Source organism: Haliaeetus albicilla, chromosome 6 (genome assembly GCF_947461875.1).
Source record: "Haliaeetus albicilla chromosome 6, bHalAlb1.1, whole genome shotgun sequence".
Lineage (NCBI taxonomy): Eukaryota > Metazoa > Chordata > Aves > Accipitriformes > Accipitridae > Haliaeetus > Haliaeetus albicilla.
The window spans coordinates 32,718,035-32,737,771 of record NC_091488.1 but is presented as its reverse complement, the minus strand read 5'-3'; the positions used below and the strand labels follow the sequence as shown (position 1 = coordinate 32,737,771).

The 19,737-nt window shown below is 36.9% G+C and overlaps 1 protein-coding gene across 5 annotated transcripts in view; it reads left to right on the top strand.

The window, feature by feature from the left end:
• The window catches only part of EPHA6 (EPH receptor A6), a 529,864-nt gene that overhangs the window by 408,193 nt on the left and 101,934 nt on the right, over positions 1-19,737 (top strand). For all 5 annotated transcript variants that reach the window (XM_069785494.1, XM_069785492.1, XM_069785496.1 and 2 more), the window contains one exon: positions 4,167-4,352. In XM_069785494.1, the coding sequence (XP_069641595.1) occupies positions 4,167-4,352 (186 nt within the window). The remainder of the gene's footprint in view (positions 1-4,166; positions 4,353-19,737) is intronic.

The following is a 19,737-nucleotide window of genomic DNA, read 5'->3' as shown; positions in this document are numbered from 1 at the left end:
TAGTAATACCAGACTGCATATCAGACTTTTAAGTGACTGACAATTCCTGTTGCATTTTAAATAACACATGTGTTATGACTGAGTGAGAAAAAGGATGCATGGTTTGCACAGGGTAAGTTTCTAGACTGCTCAATTAGCTTCTTTTTGTATAACATACAGTAAGATGTGTGCGATTTATATCATTAAACCAGGGATTATTTACAATTTATTGAAACTGAACAGGCAATGAATTCTAGCTTTTTCTCTAGTTATCACCAGCTTTTTCCCTGGAGCAAGGAAAGGTGTTGACTTCATGACATCTGGCTCTTAGCTTCTACTTATTACACATGCAGTCATGAACCTTTACTGCTGCAGGGTCAACATTTGTCTTGTTTATCTTCAAACTGGAGCAATGAGACTTAGATTTTAAAAATCCCTTTTGTTGAACACATTCCTCTTTGACTTTAAAAACATTCAAAATTATTTTTCTGAACAAAAGTGTAGAAAAAATACTCTGGGATGAAGTATTGTCAAACTCCTCCTCAGTGTAAATAGCTCAGTGCTTTAAATTATATCATTGATCTCCATCTAGTCTAAATGAGAACTAGAAGTTATTACACATACCTTAGGTTTCTAAATGTAGTAACTGACTGTTCTGTGAGCTGATGATCACTTACTGTCTGTTTGACATCACATCGCAAAAAAATTGCTGTTAGTCTTTATGTTCACCAGTTTATCAATCCCAATATCCAAGGGGAGTGAAATTACTTTCCAACCATAAAAATCATGCATCCAAAAAAGGGGAAAGAAACAGGTCAGGGAGAAGACACGATGTTCCTTCCCCTGCTTTGGATGTTGTACAGATAATAAATCTTGGGATTGTAAGTCCTTCACCTGCCTCCTTCAGTTTTATTCATTTCAAAACACTTGGTGAACAGCCCTTTACAGTCCCTGAGGTATGAATGCCATTATTTATGAAATTCTGAAGTTGTAGTACTCTCGTATAATCTTACACTAGCAAAACGATTTGTCTGTAACCTATGCTTTCCAAATTATTCTCAAAAATGAGATTTTGCAGTTCTGCAGGTTTATTGATCATTAAATCTATTTAAAAATCTGGATATTAAGGCTCTAGTATTTTTGCTTTTCACAGTTTCATCAAGAGAAAGAAATTGGAAATTTTTCTCATTTTAGGTATTTAAGTTTTGAAAAGCCAGTAAGGTGCAATAAGGTCATAGCTTTAGAGATGCATTCTAGCACTGCTGGATGTATCACGGAATAGAAGATCGATATATCATGTCTCCTTCAAAACATTCAGGTTTCATGACTTTGTTTTATAGTAGGACTTTAGAAGTCCAAATTAGCTACTGCTTTTTCAGTGGCAGTAGTCAGGCAAACAGACTTTTAAGGAGAGCCTTCTAAGAGCTAAAGGGGCAAAATCATATAGGAAAAATCCCTATCCAACTTCCCCTTTTGTCAAAAGATTCCCAGAACATTAATCTGATGACATATATTTTCACACATAAGCTCACATCTTAAGGGAAGCACATGCTTTGATTTATTTTTTAAAATTAAGTAGAAATAAAACAAATGGGTGGGTTTTGGTAGAAGGAAGACCTAGGACACTAGGCTTTTTGTTAGCTGTTTAAGAAGCTGCTAATGTATTCAGAGGTTATGTTCAGCATCTGTTAATTGTACTCTTGCACTTGATGATGACTCTGTTTTGAAGTGAAAGACAAGCTATGAAATTGTTTTTTTAATCCCTCCACTCTTCCTGGATCTTATTGGCTAATAAAACCTTGTTTTGTTTTAGTGGAAGCGACAGAACCTAATAAAATAAAAGCTGTATGACAATATCCATTCTAATCCTACAACATCAGGGAGTTATAATTTTCTGAAATGAAGCTTCTGCCTTTAAGGTCTCTCTTCTAGATTCAGTTCATATCTGAAGACACGCTGCTACAGGACAGAACTCCCTTATTTTGTTTTCTTTTGTTCTGTTCTTAAGTTTAAGGAAAACTAATTCAGCCAGCACTCAGTAGAGGGGGTAACAAATTGTTTCCTCCAGTTAAATATACATCTATTTATGACTTGGTTTTTGTTTTTCAGCAGTTCTGATTCCAAAATGGCTGGGTTAGAGAATTTGGGTTTGCTAAAAGTACCCTGCACTGAGAAGTGCTTTGAAATATTTTTGTGAACGTTGTTTTTCATTTACTGAATTATGACCCATCGAAAACTGACCTGCAGGCATCCAGAGTATATTTGGTAGGGGCTTTAAATAACTTTTGAGTGGCTTCAAGATCAAAGGAAAGTTGTGTTTTCCATAAAACTCAATTAGTAAATGTGTAAAGGGAGTGCAAGGAGACATGCATTCTTCAAAGGCCTTTACATACCCAGGAAAACATCAGGTGAAGCAAGCTTTGAGATTCCTCTTGTTACGCAACTCAGTCCTGATTTGCTGAAACTGTTGGTCTTTGGCTGTCTGAAGTCAAATACGTAATTAATTTTCAAGTAGGCATGTAAGTCCTTTTAAATAAATCATGTGCAAGTGCTTTTCTGGGGCATAATAGCATTAGATATATTTTAAATGCTTTCTACAACTGGAGGATAGTCAGGTATTCTGATATTCTCACAGCATTTCTTTTCATATAGATCTTAGTGCATGACACCCCTATAGAGAGATACTGCTATAAATAGATATTTTGGATAGATATTTTGTCATTGCTTTGGGTTTGTGTGGCGGGGCTTTGGTAGCGGGGTAGGGGCCGCAGGGACGGCTCCCTCGAGAAGCTGCCAGAAGCTTCCCTGCCTCCAAGCCGGGCCCGCCTCTGGCCCAGGCCGAGCCCATCAGCGACGGTGGTCGCGCCTCTGGGAGAACAGATTGAAGAAGGGGACCCAGTAGCGAGTGGGGGATTGGAACGTGAGAGGAACCCCTCTGCAGACACCGAGGTCAGTGAGGAAGGAGGGGAGGAGGTGTGCCGGAGGAGGGGATGCCCCTGCAGCCCGTGGTGGGACGGGACGGCAGGCTGTCCCCCCCAGCCCATGGAGGGGAGCAGAGGCCCCCCAAGATGGCCGCAACTTCATGGGAAAGCCCACGCTGGAGCAGTGCGTGACTGAAGGACTGCGGCCTGCAGAAAGGACCCATGCTGGAGCCCATGAGTTTGTGAAGAACTGCAGCCCATGGGAAGGACCCACGTTGGAGAAGTTCATAGAGGACTGTCTCCTGTGGGAGGGACCCCACGCTGGCGCAGGGGAAGAGTGAGGAGTCCTCCCCCTGAGGCGGAAGGAGCAGCAGAGACAAGGTGTGGGGAGCTGACCACAACCCCCATTCCCTGTCCCCCTGTGCTGCTGCAGGGGAGGAGGTAGATGAAATCAGGAGTGGAGTTGAGCTGGCAAGGAGGGAGGGGTGGGGGGAATGTGTTTTAAGATTTGGTTTTTACTTCTCATTATCCTGTTTTGATTTGATTGGTAGTAAATTAGATCGATTTTGGTTTTTCCCCAAGTTGAGTCTGTTTTTTGCCCATGACCATAAGTGGTGAGTGATCCTTCCCTGTCCTTGTCTCAACCCATGAGCTTTTCTTTATATTTTCTCTTCCTCATTGCACCGGGGGATGGGGGGGGGGAGGAGTGAGCAAGTGGTCTTGTGGTGCTTTGTTGCCGGCTGGCCTTAAACCACGACAGTCACCATTAGAATTAAAATCTCAGTGTCATTACATTCCTTCCTCATAGCATGCTCAGTTGTATCACAAACATATTGATATCAGAGTTCAGTCTCAGGGTGTCAGTAAAGCAAGGTGAACCACACTGTGGAGGGCAGATGGTTTGGCTGTTGCAGTGAAAGTACAAGTCGCCATGATCTCGTGGTGTGGCACAAAGAAAAGGTGATTATTTGCTGTGAAGTAATGCCGAATATTTCACTTTTCTGAGATGTGATGAAACTTGGGAGCCTGAATATTCCATCCATTATTTCTCTGTCTACTTCTACAGGACGTATGAGTTTCTTGAATATTTTTGCATTGTTGTTTCACTGACAAGTACAAATAACTCTGAACTATTAAAAAAGACAGCTTTTAAGACAGCTATTGAAGGTTATTTTGAAAAATAAGGTGTTTAAGTTCAGCAGTACAAACTGTACTGTAGTTCTTCAGACACTGTGAATGATCTAACAAATATTTTACCTATTTAAGGTGAGTTTGGAGAAGTATGCAGTGGACGTCTGAAGACACCAGGAAAAAGAGAGATACCTGTTGCAATTAAAACTCTAAAAGGTGGCTATGTGGACAGGCAGAGAAGAGATTTCCTGAGAGAGGCTAGTATCATGGGACAATTTGATCACCCAAATATAATTCGCCTTGAAGGAGTTGTTACAAAAAGTAAGTTACTATTAATATTTTTTCATTGTTTTCCCCATTCTATGTCATTTAGTATCAAAATTAAGCATTAGTTCAACGTTCAATGTGGATTACAATTCTCAGAAATCATCCAGATCATAAAGTGACAGTAGATACTGCAGAGCTTGGGACCATAATAGGAAATGCATAGCCTATCTGTTTTGAATTAGAAATGTTTTGCTTTAATTTTTTAGTGAAAATCCTCCTCACTCTAATAAAGTCTTTACAGGTTCTTATGAAATAAACTGTAGAGTTTGCTTGTAGGCAAGTGGAATACAGTAGAGAAAACAATAAATGTAACTGAGTTGACAATGAAGTCAAATCGTTTTGTAAGGTAGCAGCTATATTCTTCTTTTCCCACAAGCACTCATTATTCATTTGGTTGTGTTTTACTGATTTTGGTACCAGAAGAGATCAATTTCCTATTTTAAAGAAATAAAATGTAAACTCTTTTAAACTTATTGTACACTTGCATATGATTCACTAAAATTCCAGAATAATCTATGAAATGTCTTACTCTTTATACCTGTTGCAGCTCCCAAAATCCCAAAATTTGCCTCTGAAATCTAGCATTTTTAGCAGTGTTATAGACTTTTCTGAAATGCTGAAATATCTAGTTATCATTTAAGTATTAAGTAAAAAGTCTTATTAACATGCATGCAATTTCTTTAATGCCAAATTTTTGCAGTAATTAATTAAAAAACTCCTAAGTTATACTCTTCTCAAAATTAATCATTGCCTCAACTAAGCCATGTTGTTTGCTGATTTGCAGTATTTATATTTTTCTTTTAAAGATCAAGTGTTGTGTGTATAAAACAATGATGTCCTCTCACCATCACAGTAAATATGTTATGAATATTTCCTGTTTTGACCTTGTTACTATATCAAAAGCTATGTCTGGAAGACACAACATACTAGAACAAAGAGGAAAGTATAGCTCCTGAACTCATGTCATTGGAATGGAATTTCAATAGGTTTATGGGATGACCTTGTTCAAATCTGTCTCTCTGTGGTTCTAAATTAAGATGAAGAGGATTTTTTTTTCTTCACACAGTATTGCAGGATAAATTCATTATTATTTAGGACTGTTTAGTTATTAGACTAGCAAAATTCATTACGTTGCAGACTTCTGGAAAGATATGGCTTAGTCTCCTCCATTGCTCTCCTGTCAGTAACTGCTCTGCTGACAACAAACAAGAACACAAGTAAATACTGGCTGAGCAGCATTGGAGATTTTTGTAAAGAGATGTAAATATGTAGGAACTTAACTGAATTTAGCTCCTTGCTTCATAATAAGCAATATAGCAGCAATTAAATTACACCAGTCTTCACCAACATGGGCGGTTTATGAACCAGTACCACAGGTATGACTTGGATCCATGTGGTGGATCTAGTAGTGTATGTCTCGTTTCTGAAAAAGGCTAATAGCTGTGATTTATGAACATTGTTTAAATCTAATTAGATGGTGTGCACAGAGTACAGTATAATGTACTTGGCAATGGCATGATTGTTTAATCTTTGCCACATTTATAAATTTTCCTTCTGTAATGTCTCATCATCAGTCTAGAGAGAAATGAAGATTGCATTCATGAAAACAGAAACAAACAGATAAATCAGTGCTCCAACATTAGAGTATTTGTTCCTGTTCTACAGGAAAAGTGATTATAGACAACTGTAAGTCAAGAAGTCATCATTAGCAGTTCTGCTTTTCCCTAAGGAGTCAACAAACTTTATTATTGTTTTTGGAATGTTTGGTTAGAGGTAATATAAAAATACTAGGTGTTACTGTTATATTCACACTGTTCTATAAAAATATGCATCTCAGATATAAAATAAGTAGAGAAAGTTTGAAAGGAAATATTTTTGTGTCAGGCAGGTTTAAAAAAATAAAACAATTATACCGCAATAATTATAGAATGAAAAAAATACATGAGTTATCAACAAATTTCTCCCCAAAGGCATGGAAAGTGCAAGTTATATAAAGTGTAAAGGACAAAGTTGTGCAGTACTGCTCTGCCGCAGGGAAGAAGCTAGGAAGCAGGATGAGCAATGGACACACGCACTCTGCTATGCTTCTCTTTTGCCAGTTTATCTTTAGGATGTTGCCTTGCATTTATACTGCCCCATCTGAGGTATTTAGAGAATAACAATGCTTCAGCTGGGAGAAGAACAGTTATCCTGTATTTCACTAAATCCTAAATCTAGGATTGCACAAGCCAACATGGGACAGAAATTTCCTCTTAACTGTGTGCTGTAAAAGTCAGACAGAACCTTGTCCTAGCCAAATTATTTATGTAATGATAGCATGATTAAAAGGTGTTTTGTGTTAAAACTTAGATTAATAACAACAGAAACTATTTATTTGATGTTCATTACAGTTCCACTAACCTATAAAGGCACATCGGATGCAGTAAATTTGACTAATAGGTGTGTAATGCTGTTCTTAGCACATGCTTTCCTGTTTGCAACCATTAGACATTAACTTCTAGCAGTTGCTGATATATATTGCATCAGTTTGTAAGCAGTACCTTCCATTACAGTGTCATTGACTATTGAACAAAAAAGAAAAAGGATTTGATTGTAATAAGCAGAAGTGCTCTACCAAGTCAATAGCTATTGACTGGGGCAATAACAAATTTGCCTGTTCATTACAAATGAGAGCTTTTATCTGGTGCTACCAGCTAAGCAGATGTTAACTTTCAAATGATACTGTTTTCAAAATTGCTATAGAATATGTACTGTACAGGATGAAAAAAATGCTAAAGTAAGCCTCCTCAAAAGTAGGTCTGAAACAGTTTTAATCCCCTTTTCCAATTGCTTCATTTCTCACTTGTCCTAACTGCGATCCCTAATCACAGAGAGCAGTAGGCAGAACAGTCGCTGTAGCACAACCTCCCTGTTATCAGGGAGTTCATTTCAAGGGCAATTTGCCAGGCCAAGGCAAATACACCGTAGCACAGAATCTGGATCTGATTGTTCACTTATATTGCTTATCAGAAGTCAGAAGGGAAACTTTATTGCTGTTTGGTTTGTTTTAGCAACACCGTTCCTTGCGTGGTTTGCCATAAAAGGCTGCTTATTCCCTCACAAATTTATGGGATATGCTTAGGCACTTTATAAAAACATCCATGTTTCCCTTTCAAGTCATATTGGCACAGTGATAATTGTGGGACCTCTTCTTGGGTGTGTCAGGGCATGCTCAGCTGAGTTGTATGTCATTGTCCAAGCTGCTGCTATTTCATAAACAGGTATAAGAAAAATAAAAACTCTTTCTCCAGCATAATCATACGTAACCAACATTGAAATCTGGGCTATATAGAAGTGAGATGTGTCTTCCACTTCTACATCATGTTGAAGTCTGTGTTGCAGACTTCCCCTGAAAAGTCTGTAAAGTACATTAAAGCTATGCTTACAGCAAACACCTGCCAACATGACTATATCTACAAGAGACATGAAAAAATGGTCTCTGGCTATTGTAACTGTACTGGAAGAAATCATTGGTGTTACACTAGCCAAACTGGAATCTATAGTTAGTTTAGCTTGATGGTATCTTACACAATAGTTTAAAGCACAGCCTTGTCAGTATCGTGTTGTCCTGGTTTCAGCTGGGATAGAGTTAATTGTCTTCCTAGTAGCTGGTACAGTGCTATGTTTTGAGTTCAGTATGAGAAGAATGTTGATAACACTGATGTTTTCAGTTGTCGCTAAGTAATGTTTAGTCTCAAGTAAAGGATTTTTCCAGCTTCTCATGCCCAGCCAGTGAGAAAGCTGGAGGGGCACAAGAAGTTGGCACAGGACACAGCCAGGGCAGCCAACCCAAAGTGGCCAGCGGGGTATTCCATACCGTGTGATGTCACATCTAGTATATAAACTGGGGGGAGTGGGGGCGGGGGGATCACCGCTCGGGGATTAACTGGGCGTCGATTGGCAGGTGGTAAGCAATTGCACTGTGCACCATTTGCATATTCCAATCCTTTTATCATTACTGCTGTCATTTTATTAGTGTTATCCTTATCATTATTAGTTTCTTCTTTTCTGTTCTATTAAACCATTCTTATCTCAACCCATGAGTTTTAATTCTTTTCCCATTTTTCTCCCCCATCCCACTGGGGGGGGGGGGGGAGTGAGCGGCTGCGTGGTGCTTATTTGCTGGCTGGGGTTAAACTACGACAAGAGTAATACTGTGTCAGTACAAAATATCAATGCATGCAAGGGCTTTATTGTAGTCATAATCTTAGTTTGTTCCCATCCCCCTCAGACTTTACCCCAAATAACTTTCAACTGTTAAAATTAATTTCTAAGGAATTGCTTCCTTTTCCAAACTTTCAATTCTGGAGTATTTGCACCTGTCACATGTACAAGAGGAATCTTTTTAAGGCATTAATTTTCTATAACAACATTATGTATATCATTATTCTCCAGAAGAATTTCCAAATTAATCCCTTCACAAAAGGATGAATAAAGACAGCACCTGGATTTTTGTTTCTGTGTAAGCTCACATCCTTGTAACATTGAGTCTGGGTTTGGAATGACACCTTCAACTCCCTTATTGTCTCCTCACTGTTTTGCTTTAGTGACTTTTGAATTGTGAATGCTATCGCAGTTCTGAAATACTTAGTCAGTCATATGGCAGATTAAATTCAAAGCTTTAGTCATTGAGTTTCTTTTTAAATTATTGTATACAACCTGTTCAGTGCAGGAAGAGTCCTGAGGTCAGTGTACCTCACCTTGTCCATGAGGAAGGCGAAACAGCAGCATGATCCCCTTTCACTACAATTTGCAGTATGTAGCTCTTCATATCTGACCAATATTTTTCAAAAATGCAGGACATAACAATGAATTTATTTTTTTTCAACCAAGATATTTGTGTTCTAGGTCTTTGAGCCCTTAGTGTAAGGAATCTGATGTTGCTCTTTTCTCCACCCTGTTAACAGGTTGAGACTGTTAAATGGAGTTCAGAATTCATTTTGGAAGGTGACATATTTTGCAGTACATGTGTTTATTACACACAGCATTGTATATCTGACTGTTATGGAAAAGGATTGAAGAAATTTTGTGGCAGTGTTTGTAACATTCTTACCTTGGTCATGGGTGGTGAAATTGTACTCCCAAAAAATGTGATTGTGCAAAGTTTAAATGTTGCCCTTTTAAGAGTCAAGTTGTGACTATTTGAAGTAGGCTACACCATGATAGCTTACAAAATATAATTATGATTATACACCGAGAAATGTGACCTACATTACAGTATTTATCATTGATTTCTTAAAAGTCAAACCATTAGGGCCAAGAGAAAACATATGATGTTAATAAATTCCATGTTAGCATTATAGTATTGTTTATAACCTACAGTGTAACCAATTTCCAATCTTGATATTTACTTCTGTCAGTAATCTCAGTATATCACTGAGACCTCACTGGCAACTCCAGGCATGGATGTACCTGTTGGAGGCCAAAATGGCTTCAGATCCACCCCTTGCATGTACCCCTTGCACTGGCAGGCACTTGCACTTGCCTTATGCAACACCGATGCACTGCAGGGTATGAAGACATTATTCATCCCTAAATATGTTCCATTCTGCTTATGGACAATCCACTGTGACACTGAGTGATGGTAAGACTATATGTGTATCATATTAACCAGTGGGCTTTAAATGGCATTAGGCATAGAGCTGAATTTGTGTGATGAAATATATTGTAGCTGTACACATAATGATACACAAAACAGCAGAATTTCAGTTGTGTTATAAATTGTTCAGTAAGCGGAGCTGTAAATTTAAATTTGGCTCACTGCCTTTATTTTATTTTTTATCTTGTTTCACAGATAAACATCACAACACATTACTGAATTCAGTGTTGCTGTGGCCAGCAAGTTAACACAAAAACTACAACCACCACCCACACCATTAGCCAAATTTACTAGATAAATTTATTAAAATATCATCCAAAATAAATTGAAAGTTAGAGCTGTGGGCATGACTGCTGCAACACAGACAAAACTAAGCATGTATAGCCTTCTTGCAAAATAGGTTACCATTAATGAACTTGTATTCAAAGAATGTAATTACCATTGATAGTACTGAGTTATTTTTACACATGCACACATGCATGTGGATTTTTCAAGTAACGCATACAAACTACCATGCATTCCATTTGTTGAAAGTTGCTGGCAAAAATTAAGAATACACAATACTTGAATGACCTCTGAATGACACACACTTAAAAGAAATAAAATTTTAAACCTCTGGAAAAATTAAATTTTTCTTTCATTCACTACATTCTGAGATATTTTTTTTTTTCTTTTCAAAAATCAAAGGGCCATTATGGTTTCCTGCAGTTCAAATCAGTCACATTTCTGTGTTTTGCTTTTCTGTTTTGCAGCTAGCAAGCTATACATTATAACTGTCAATTCTGCTGTAACATCTTTCACAGCATGATAAGCAAAGAAGAAAAAGCATATTGTCAAACAGTCAAACCCCTAACATCTTGTTAGCAGCAGTTTAATCTGACCATGATACAGTATCTAACATAACTAAACTTTTATAATTCTACTTTTATAGGTTACATCTGAGGAACAGAATTTCACTTTCTTCAGGATGCTTTGCCTTCAGATGTCTGTATTCAGACATGTAGGATGTGACTTTCAAAGATATTTAGATGCTTTGATGTGAGATGTGGTTCTAATAGAAAAATAGGTGACAAAAATCATTCCTACCAACAGCCATAAAAAGATGAAGTCCTGCAGATAAGAAATGGCCAGATTTTTTTTTCTTTTTAAGGAAAAGCATGGTCATCAATTTGCATAATTAGCATCATTATTAACTGCGATTGCATTTCCATATATCTTCTGAATAAAGTATGCAATTTCTTCCTCCACCATGACAGTAAAGAATATGGTACAATAAGTTAAAGGGCAAGATAGTTATAGTGTGTATGTGATATATAAAATGTTGGGGCTTTTTTTAACAACTGTACCAGAAGAGTTCATGAATAACAGAGGGAGGCAAGATTGCACTGTACTGACATGTTTGCTGCAACAACATGGCTGATCTGTTGCCTGTGTAGGAAAACCATATAAGTAATGATGAGAAAAATTGTAAATTACAATTGCAATTGCAATTGACAGTTAAAGGAGTGAGGGGGTTAAAGAGTGTATATAAAGCAATCAATAATCTTGATTCATAAGCTGTGTTTGGCTGATTTATTTTGGTAACTGTACATTCACTTCTTATTCTGTATAGAGGCAATAACACACTAGTAAATACACGTGTGATTGATTGAGTATTGGTAAAGTCCTGTTGCAACTTTGTTGTTGCTAAATCTTTGCTGGGAAGTGAGGTGCTCTCACTGAAATTAATACTAAGACATGCTGAGTTTGAGAGTAATTGATAATGATAGCTAAGAGAGGTTCTGCTGTATTTTAGAGCCTAGCAAAGCCAGATTATATCAGAAGCATTATTTGGTAAGCTTCAATCTAGTTGTTAAATATTACAGTACGCTCAAAATTGAAGCCGGGTTGTGTCCTTTTAAAAGGCAAATTAAATAAACTTTGCACTATTTTTCAACAATAAATCATTCTCTTGTAATTCACAGAATATATAGCATTCGGCTGTGAAGGACACAGAGAGGTCACCTTGTCCATCTTCCTGCCCCAAGGCAGGATCAATTATATTTAAACTAGTCTGGATAGATGGTTGCCTATCCTGTTCTCAGAAACATCTTCTGGTGAAGATTCCATAGCCTCCCTGCGCAAACTGTTGAGTGTTTAACTATCCTCATAGTTAACCTTCCTAGTGTTAAATTGAGGGGGTTTTTTTACTGCACCTTAAGGCCCTTAACTCTTTTCCTGTCTGTGGTGGAACAGTTTGTACCTTTTCTCTTTGCAGCAATATTTTACATTTGTAGACCATTATAATGTCTTTACTGTCTTCAGTAAATCAGCCAGGTTCTGTCAAGTCTTTATTCCTGGTATATGTTTGCTAGACCTTTGGTCATTCTTAGTGCTTTCCTTTGGACTCTTTCCAGTCAATTCATATCTTTTTTAAAGTATGGCTTTCAAGAGAGGATACAGTCAATGCTGAGCCTTACCTTCCACTAGCAAGCAGGAAATAATTATTTTAAATGTAAACTGTTACTCATCTTTAAATATGTGTGGTTTTCAATAGCAACCATTGTTGGCTTTTATTTTGATTTATTATCACCCATAGGTCCTCCTTTGTGAAACAGGTGGCTGTCTAGTCTTTCCTCCAGGATGTATTTCTATGGTTATTTACTGCCATCTCCATTGACCCGCTTTGTCTTCCAGAATTTTGTTCTATGTTTTCTCACACCTTTCCCTAGCATGCCAAGTCCTTCCATTTTGCTGATTTTCTCAGATTTAGAAACACACTATTAGTTCCAACATCACAGTCATTAAGGAGAAAACAGAACAGTAGCAAAAGCCCTGGACCATACTATTTGTCTTTCCACATTGACAGTGAACCACTGAGGACAGTTTCCCAGCTGTTATTACCCTGACTGTGCAGTAGTTTCATCAGAAATTTCCTGAGGAATATTGAGGAAAGTACTAAGGAAAAAGAGTTAAAACACAGAGTACAATTTAGAATACAAGCTTGTATGGAACATGATGTAATGTAGTCAGGACTGGCATCTCCTTGCGTCAGTCTAATTTGCTTACTACCTTTCTTTCTTTTGTGCTCCCATTTTAGTCTCTTAGTTCCCAGTTGTAGTTCTTGTACTAGTCACCTAAAGAATGAAAGAGTGGCAATAAAGCTACTGTACCTTGCAGTGACATAAGATAAGACCTTGTGCCAGGAAGGCTGTCACAATTAGGGAAATATATCTCTATATTTTCATGGATTACAGTTGGTTCTGGATACTAAGCTAACAGAAGTGTCTTAGAGTAGAAGCCTTATACCAAGTTTTACCTGTTTCATGATCTTTTGAATTAAGATGTTACACTAAGAGTGCACTTTTATGGGAGAAATCTGATCAGATATGAAAATAATAGAGATAATTCGGTTTCAGTCCCATGGCAGGTTTGGGGTCTAGATCCATGTCTGTTACCAAGGAACACAGCTTCTCCTTGAGGTGACAAGAAGAAAGACGGGAGACATAATCATGGTGACTGTTATGTCCCCATTGTTACTTTTTTTAAGAGAAACAGCCACCATTCTCACTGACTTAACTAAATTCAATCCTACATGAGTGTATCAAACTAGTAATATATCCCTGGTACTTTCAATTTGATGCAGTTATTCTCATTATTATCTTAATGTTGCCTATACTTTGCTTGTGGGTGAAGAGTTCTTGTTCACCCTCACAGTTTTGTTCACATTTCCCTGATTCTTTGCATAAGGTTACTGCCTTACATGTATGAAAAAGTTATTGTGGGGACTTACGAGTTCATTTATCATAGAATCATAGCCATAGAATCATTTGGGTTGGAAAAGACCTTTAAGATCATCAAGAAACCCAGGGGGCAGAGTGCTATTGAAGCCAAGATCATTACAACTAAATAATTCAATAATGCTAGAACCTTATTACAGAAGAGTTGTCAAATGTAGTGAATGTTATAAATAATATTAATCTTCTGTAGTCTAGGTATCCATTAGATACCTAATGTATTTTAGGTATCTAAGGATGGAGGTATGTATCTTAGTAATTCTGCAAACCTCAGGAAATGCATGTCTTATTAAAGTAAACAGATGCAAAATAGCAACTAGATTTTTATTGGTAAGTTGAGATCTTTAAATAACTTTTTAAAACTAATGTAAATGTCTGTGTCACTACAGAAAATAGAGCACAGTCATCTGTTCTTCATACGGGATATAGTGACATTCTTTATGGACCAGTAGTATTGGTGTTAGCACTTTCAACCATGTTATGCTGCCAGGTTCTAGTTAACAGCTGTCTGAGTTAAAGTCTTCACAGAAGAAATAAGAGAATGCATTGTGTAAACATACCCTAATGCACCTAATATGCAAAGTTAAATGGATCAGCTTGTATGCCTGAACTTAAATGGATGAATGTTTGTGTCATTAAAACTGTTCCAGAAAAGCTGTACCCCTTCTCTGGTTTACATTTCTTTAAATTTTACATTTGTTTGCAAGTATGTGAATAAGGAATCATACTTTTCTGGAACAGTTTTAATGACTCAAAAGTTCATCCAGTTAATAAGGAATGAAATAATAAGTTTTTCTTATTCTGTGTTGTTTAGGCCTACCAGTTCTGTTTGCCAAATTTGTAATGAAACGGAACATGCAAGGCCAACATTGGTAATTAGTTGCAGGGGGAGTGCCAGGAATGTGGTACAGGTTAATACGTAAGGACAAGTTACGGTCCAGAAATTTACCTGAACTATAGTAAGAAAGAGCCTTGTGATCAATCTCCTATCACCCCAAAATAGAGAGACCATCAGCCCTAGGGAACTGCTAGTTTATCAGGTAGTTATGGTAGTGGTTGTCCAGATGTCACACATGGTGTGTCATATAAACCTCTCCCTCAAGTGGTTGTATTGTGGTCTTTACTACAGCTTAAAGGCTCATACCTAAATTGCTAATGGAAGGCAACAAGCTTCAGATATCTGTAACAGCAGATTCATATGAAGAAGAAGAATTAAAATATGGATTGGTAATTTTCTCATATAAATGATCTGATATTGTATTTTATGAAAACATCAGAGTTGGATGTGAGGAAAAGAAACCTTTGGTTATTTACAACATCATCTTCTTTCTAATGCAGCGATTGATATAAACAACTAGAGTTATAACTCTGTGGATGGGACAGAAAGAGAGCAGAAGAGAAAAGAAAGGTTCTTGAGAAGGAGGTAATATCAATTTGTTTTAGCAAATGGCAGATAGGTTTCTCTGAGTAAGGAAGAGATTCTCTTTATCTCAAACCAGACACATCCTCCTCACACAGCAATCAAAGCCGTTGTATGGGATATTGCCAGTTGGGACATGCTTCTCACACACAGATTAATTTTCCAGTGTACAGAAGTAAAAGCTGCTGAAAGTAACCATTTTCAGTGATTAGCAAGAAATCTTTGAAATTTGGGAGTGGAACAGTCATATTAGGCAATGAAAATCTGTTCAGACTTGTTTGAGTTATGGTCTGTTGAAAACTGCCCTGTGTTTTCTGTGCTTTGCTCCAGAGAGCAAGTGAGAACTTCAGTGACAGAGGTTGGCAGTGAACACACACCCATGCATTTTGCTTCCTGATCTCACTCAGCATTGCAGCTTCAGCCAAGGCAGATAAATTATTTCTGCTTCCACCATTCTTCTAGCACTATCATCAACATCCACACAAAATAATGCCATCATTTTAATAGAGTTTTCATCTGTAAACTGTTTATTCAGTATCTATTAACTCAGCCCATCACTATGTTCTTTGTATATTTCTGACCTCCAAATTCCTTTCTTTACTTCTTCTCTACTGTGAATCTTGCTGTATCCATTTCACAGACTATAATTAGTCTTTCTGATTCTTAATACATACATAGTTCAGGCTCCAGATTAATAAATAATTTAGATGCACACTGTCTAGGATCCATTCCAGACTCTTGAAGTTTTGGTTGGAAATACAGTTTGCAAAAAATACTACTTCTTAAATCTTACAGTTCTTCACAGATAAACATAGCCTTGTCACTGCTTATAAATCAGCAGTAGATGGTAAAACTGTTAAGGGGAACACAATTGAAAGAGAGAAGCAATGTGGAAAAAAATACATTTTTTTAAAACACCGTAATTAGTGTGAGTTTACAGAGTATTCAAGTAAGTATGTTCTTAATATAAGCTCAAAACACTAATGACAATTCTGTAAACACATTTTAAGAGGCAAATGTATTCAGTCTGACATTCCAGAATAGATTCATGACTACATCAATCGGTAAATATTGTCATTTTTCTACTGAACTTTAACAAGGTAATTTCTGCTGAATAAAATTTGAAAGTAAATAAGTTTAGCTGATAATGACTTAATTTCAAAACTTTATCTAGAGTAGCATAGTACGGAATTTTCATAATAGTAGAAATCTGAAAGAAACTACTATACTGTTGCTAGAATTCACATAATTGATTTCATTTCTTCCTGAAAAAACAGAAACTTGTTGATGTATCCCTAGACTGATAATAACTTACCTACTTTGGAAATGAGTCTCCAGTCTTTCCTTTTTCTGCTTTTTTTCCTCTCAGCTGTAGTTGAGTACGTTATTCAGCACACAAACACTGTTTCGCTGGTTTAGATAAGATTGGCAATTTACGTCCAGTTTTTTAATGAATGCCTTTATAAGCATTGAAAAATGTTACCTTGTAGCCTATATAAACACTGACTGCCCAATAGTCATCTTGCCAGAATCACTCTTGTCAAAACTAGCACAAGGAAGATCAGATGAGAGAAGTTTTACCACATGGCATTCACCCTTTAACACCAAGTGGTCTCTGAGTTTGAGAGAAAATCCTGTGAATACGCTGATAACCACAAAGAGATAATTAAGAAGCACAGCTAATTCTCTTTGGTCAGTAGCATTTTCCAAAAAAAGGAGGCAGAATGCCCATTCATTTCATTGATACTAGTGAAATGTGAATCGTGAATGGTATGAATATGATTAGTGAATGGAATCCTCACCCTCAATTTATACTCTACATTTGTTGAACGAAAAACCACTTTTTGTCAATTGACTCTTTGGAACTTCAGCTGCAAGTGTTTTTCTTAACTGAAAACAGCAAGCCTTTTTCAATGATACTAATTACTGTCTAGAAGTGGAGAGTGTTTATCTCCTACTCCTTGTTCATACTGTTACAGGCTAGCAAGGCTAAAAGAGTAGATAATCAGAGCTTTCGTTGCAGAACTGCAGAATGTACAGCAGGCTGCATGAATACATTCATCTTCAGATGTCACCCATGAAAAGCTATTTCACTCATTGAATTAAAACTCACTGCAAAACATGAAGTACAAAATTAAAACCTGTTACCTCTCTTTTTATAGAAATACCATGAAAAAGGACATCTGAAAATTTAAAAGCCCCTGGAACTTCTTAACCATCCCATTTATAAGACCCCATGAACATTTCACATTAGAGGTTCCTGTCTCAAAGGATGAATTCCATATCATAGGAATGATCAGATTTTACTCGGGATCTTTTCTTCCAAAATCACAAAAACTGGGTGATTAAAGGCTGAATGAAATCAAATTCATATTACTAATTATTAATGGGCTAATCATTCCCCAAAATCATGATGTGTACATAATTTATCACAAAGGTTTTGGCCAATATTGCAGGCTTTGTTTTTTCTATCATGAAAGCTGTAATTTTAAAGTATTTTACTTCCAGCTAATTTGATAATACATGTGTGATCATGAAATCCAAATGTACAGCATACAGTGCTTGCAACAACATTCTGGGTATCATACTTAACTATAAATATATAAAGATTTCAGAGTTCTTGTTTAACATTGTGCTAAAACTATTTTCAGTTTAAGCAGTGACTGAAGAATACTTATTTAACAGACAGCTTAAACATACACAGATTGTTTTAGCCCATAACGGAAGTACAATATTTCCAATTACTATTCCATTAAGACTACAAAGATTATTCAACACAACAGTTGTTGTTGCTGTTAAAAGCTTTAATCACATTAATGTTGTCACACCAGTCTTCTCAGCAGCCGGAACTTCAGTGCGCATTGACATTTAACACATCACAAAATAAATGGCTATAGCGTTTGTAGAACTTTTTTCAAGCAATTCCCTCATTCTTTCCCCCCCAAATTGCCTGTTTGTCTAGAGGCAGCAAGGGAAATTAAATTAGATGTTAATATTCTACCCAAATATTCTGTAACTTCCGTCAGTTCCTCCTTAGGAATTGTAAGCTTCTTTCAGCATTTGCTTTTTCTCCCAGAGAAGTTGTAAGTAAAGCCCAAACTTGCTATAATTGGGATTTTCTAAAATAGTCTCATTCTATGTAAATATTCCTAAGTCTGGATTTATTCCCATTCACCAATCAAGAAATAAAAGAACTCCAGCACTTCAGGTTCATAGCAAAGCATTGTCTTTCATAAGGATCTTAAGGTTAAACTCATCAGGGTTGGAAGACCTGAACAGCAGCTTTGCCCTACCAAGTGTTTGTTGTCTTCGTGTTTCCAGATAGACCCCATAAATTTAAGTCTGGAGCAGAGATTAGGGGTCTTGATATAGAAAAGCAGGCCTTTTGAGATATTTTCACCAAGAACTAGGTTGTAGTGGTATTCTTCTCAGAAATGAGGCCAAAACATGTGGATGCTTTATTATTTCCAAACCAATAAAGTTAAGGAAATTCAGAGTTAAAATCAGACTGAAAAGTAAAGCCCAAAAAAGCACAGAAATAAATAATCCAGACACCTGAACTACTCATTGTGCTATCATGCAAAAACCTCACAGAGAAAATAAGCAAAGCAGCATTTGTAGAAATTGGGTCCTTTTTTTTTATTATTACTTATTGTCACTGGAGAAGAAAAGAGAAATGTTTTCAGACACACAAACCCTTCTTCAGATTATTTTGTTGAGCCAGGGTGCCAGAAAGTTTCCCTGCTCTTCCCAGAAATATTGCTTGGATACTAAGAGACAAACCTCTGGTTTGTATAAATATTTCCACGAGACCATCACAACTCCAGCAGTGTTTGTGTCATGGTAGTGCCTGTGTCCCCACACTAGATCAAACAAAGGCAATGCTAAGTCTCCCTTAGCCTACTGGCCAAAGAAGAAAAGGAAGAAGGGTTAACATTAAAGTTGCCTCATATGTTTCATAATACACATTCCAGGTACAGGCTGAAGTTCACTGAAGTACTTAATGTACTTCACTGTAGATGGCTGGTTAAACCTTAAGTCTGTTTTTTGATGGAAATTCCCATTCTTATTTAAATACTATATATGACTATAAAAAAAAAATCTTTACAGTAATTCTTTATACTTTAAATGCAGGTTGCTGCTGAATGTTAAAAATGTCTGATCAGGCCCTTCAAAATCACGGCACAGTCCTAGAATAACAAAATTCTAAAAACTATTCCAGGCTTTCTAATCTTTATTTTTTCTAAACATCATAGACCGTGTTCATTTTGTATGTCCTTGCATTTCTACTGAAACTATTAAAGCTCTTTTTTTAAGAAAAAAGCAAGTTACGTACAGATTGATTGAGTATACAGTTGTTTGTCACAGCTAGGCCAATCCAAGGCAAGTAAGTACATATCCAAATCTTTTCCAAACCTCTGTGTTAAGTTCTTTCATCAGTCCTTCTGTCTCCCCTTTTGCTGGCGCTTTTATTTTGTACAAAGCACACATATCTCCATACACATTCCTCCTTCTTCCAGATAATGTTTTTCTAGTATTCACCTC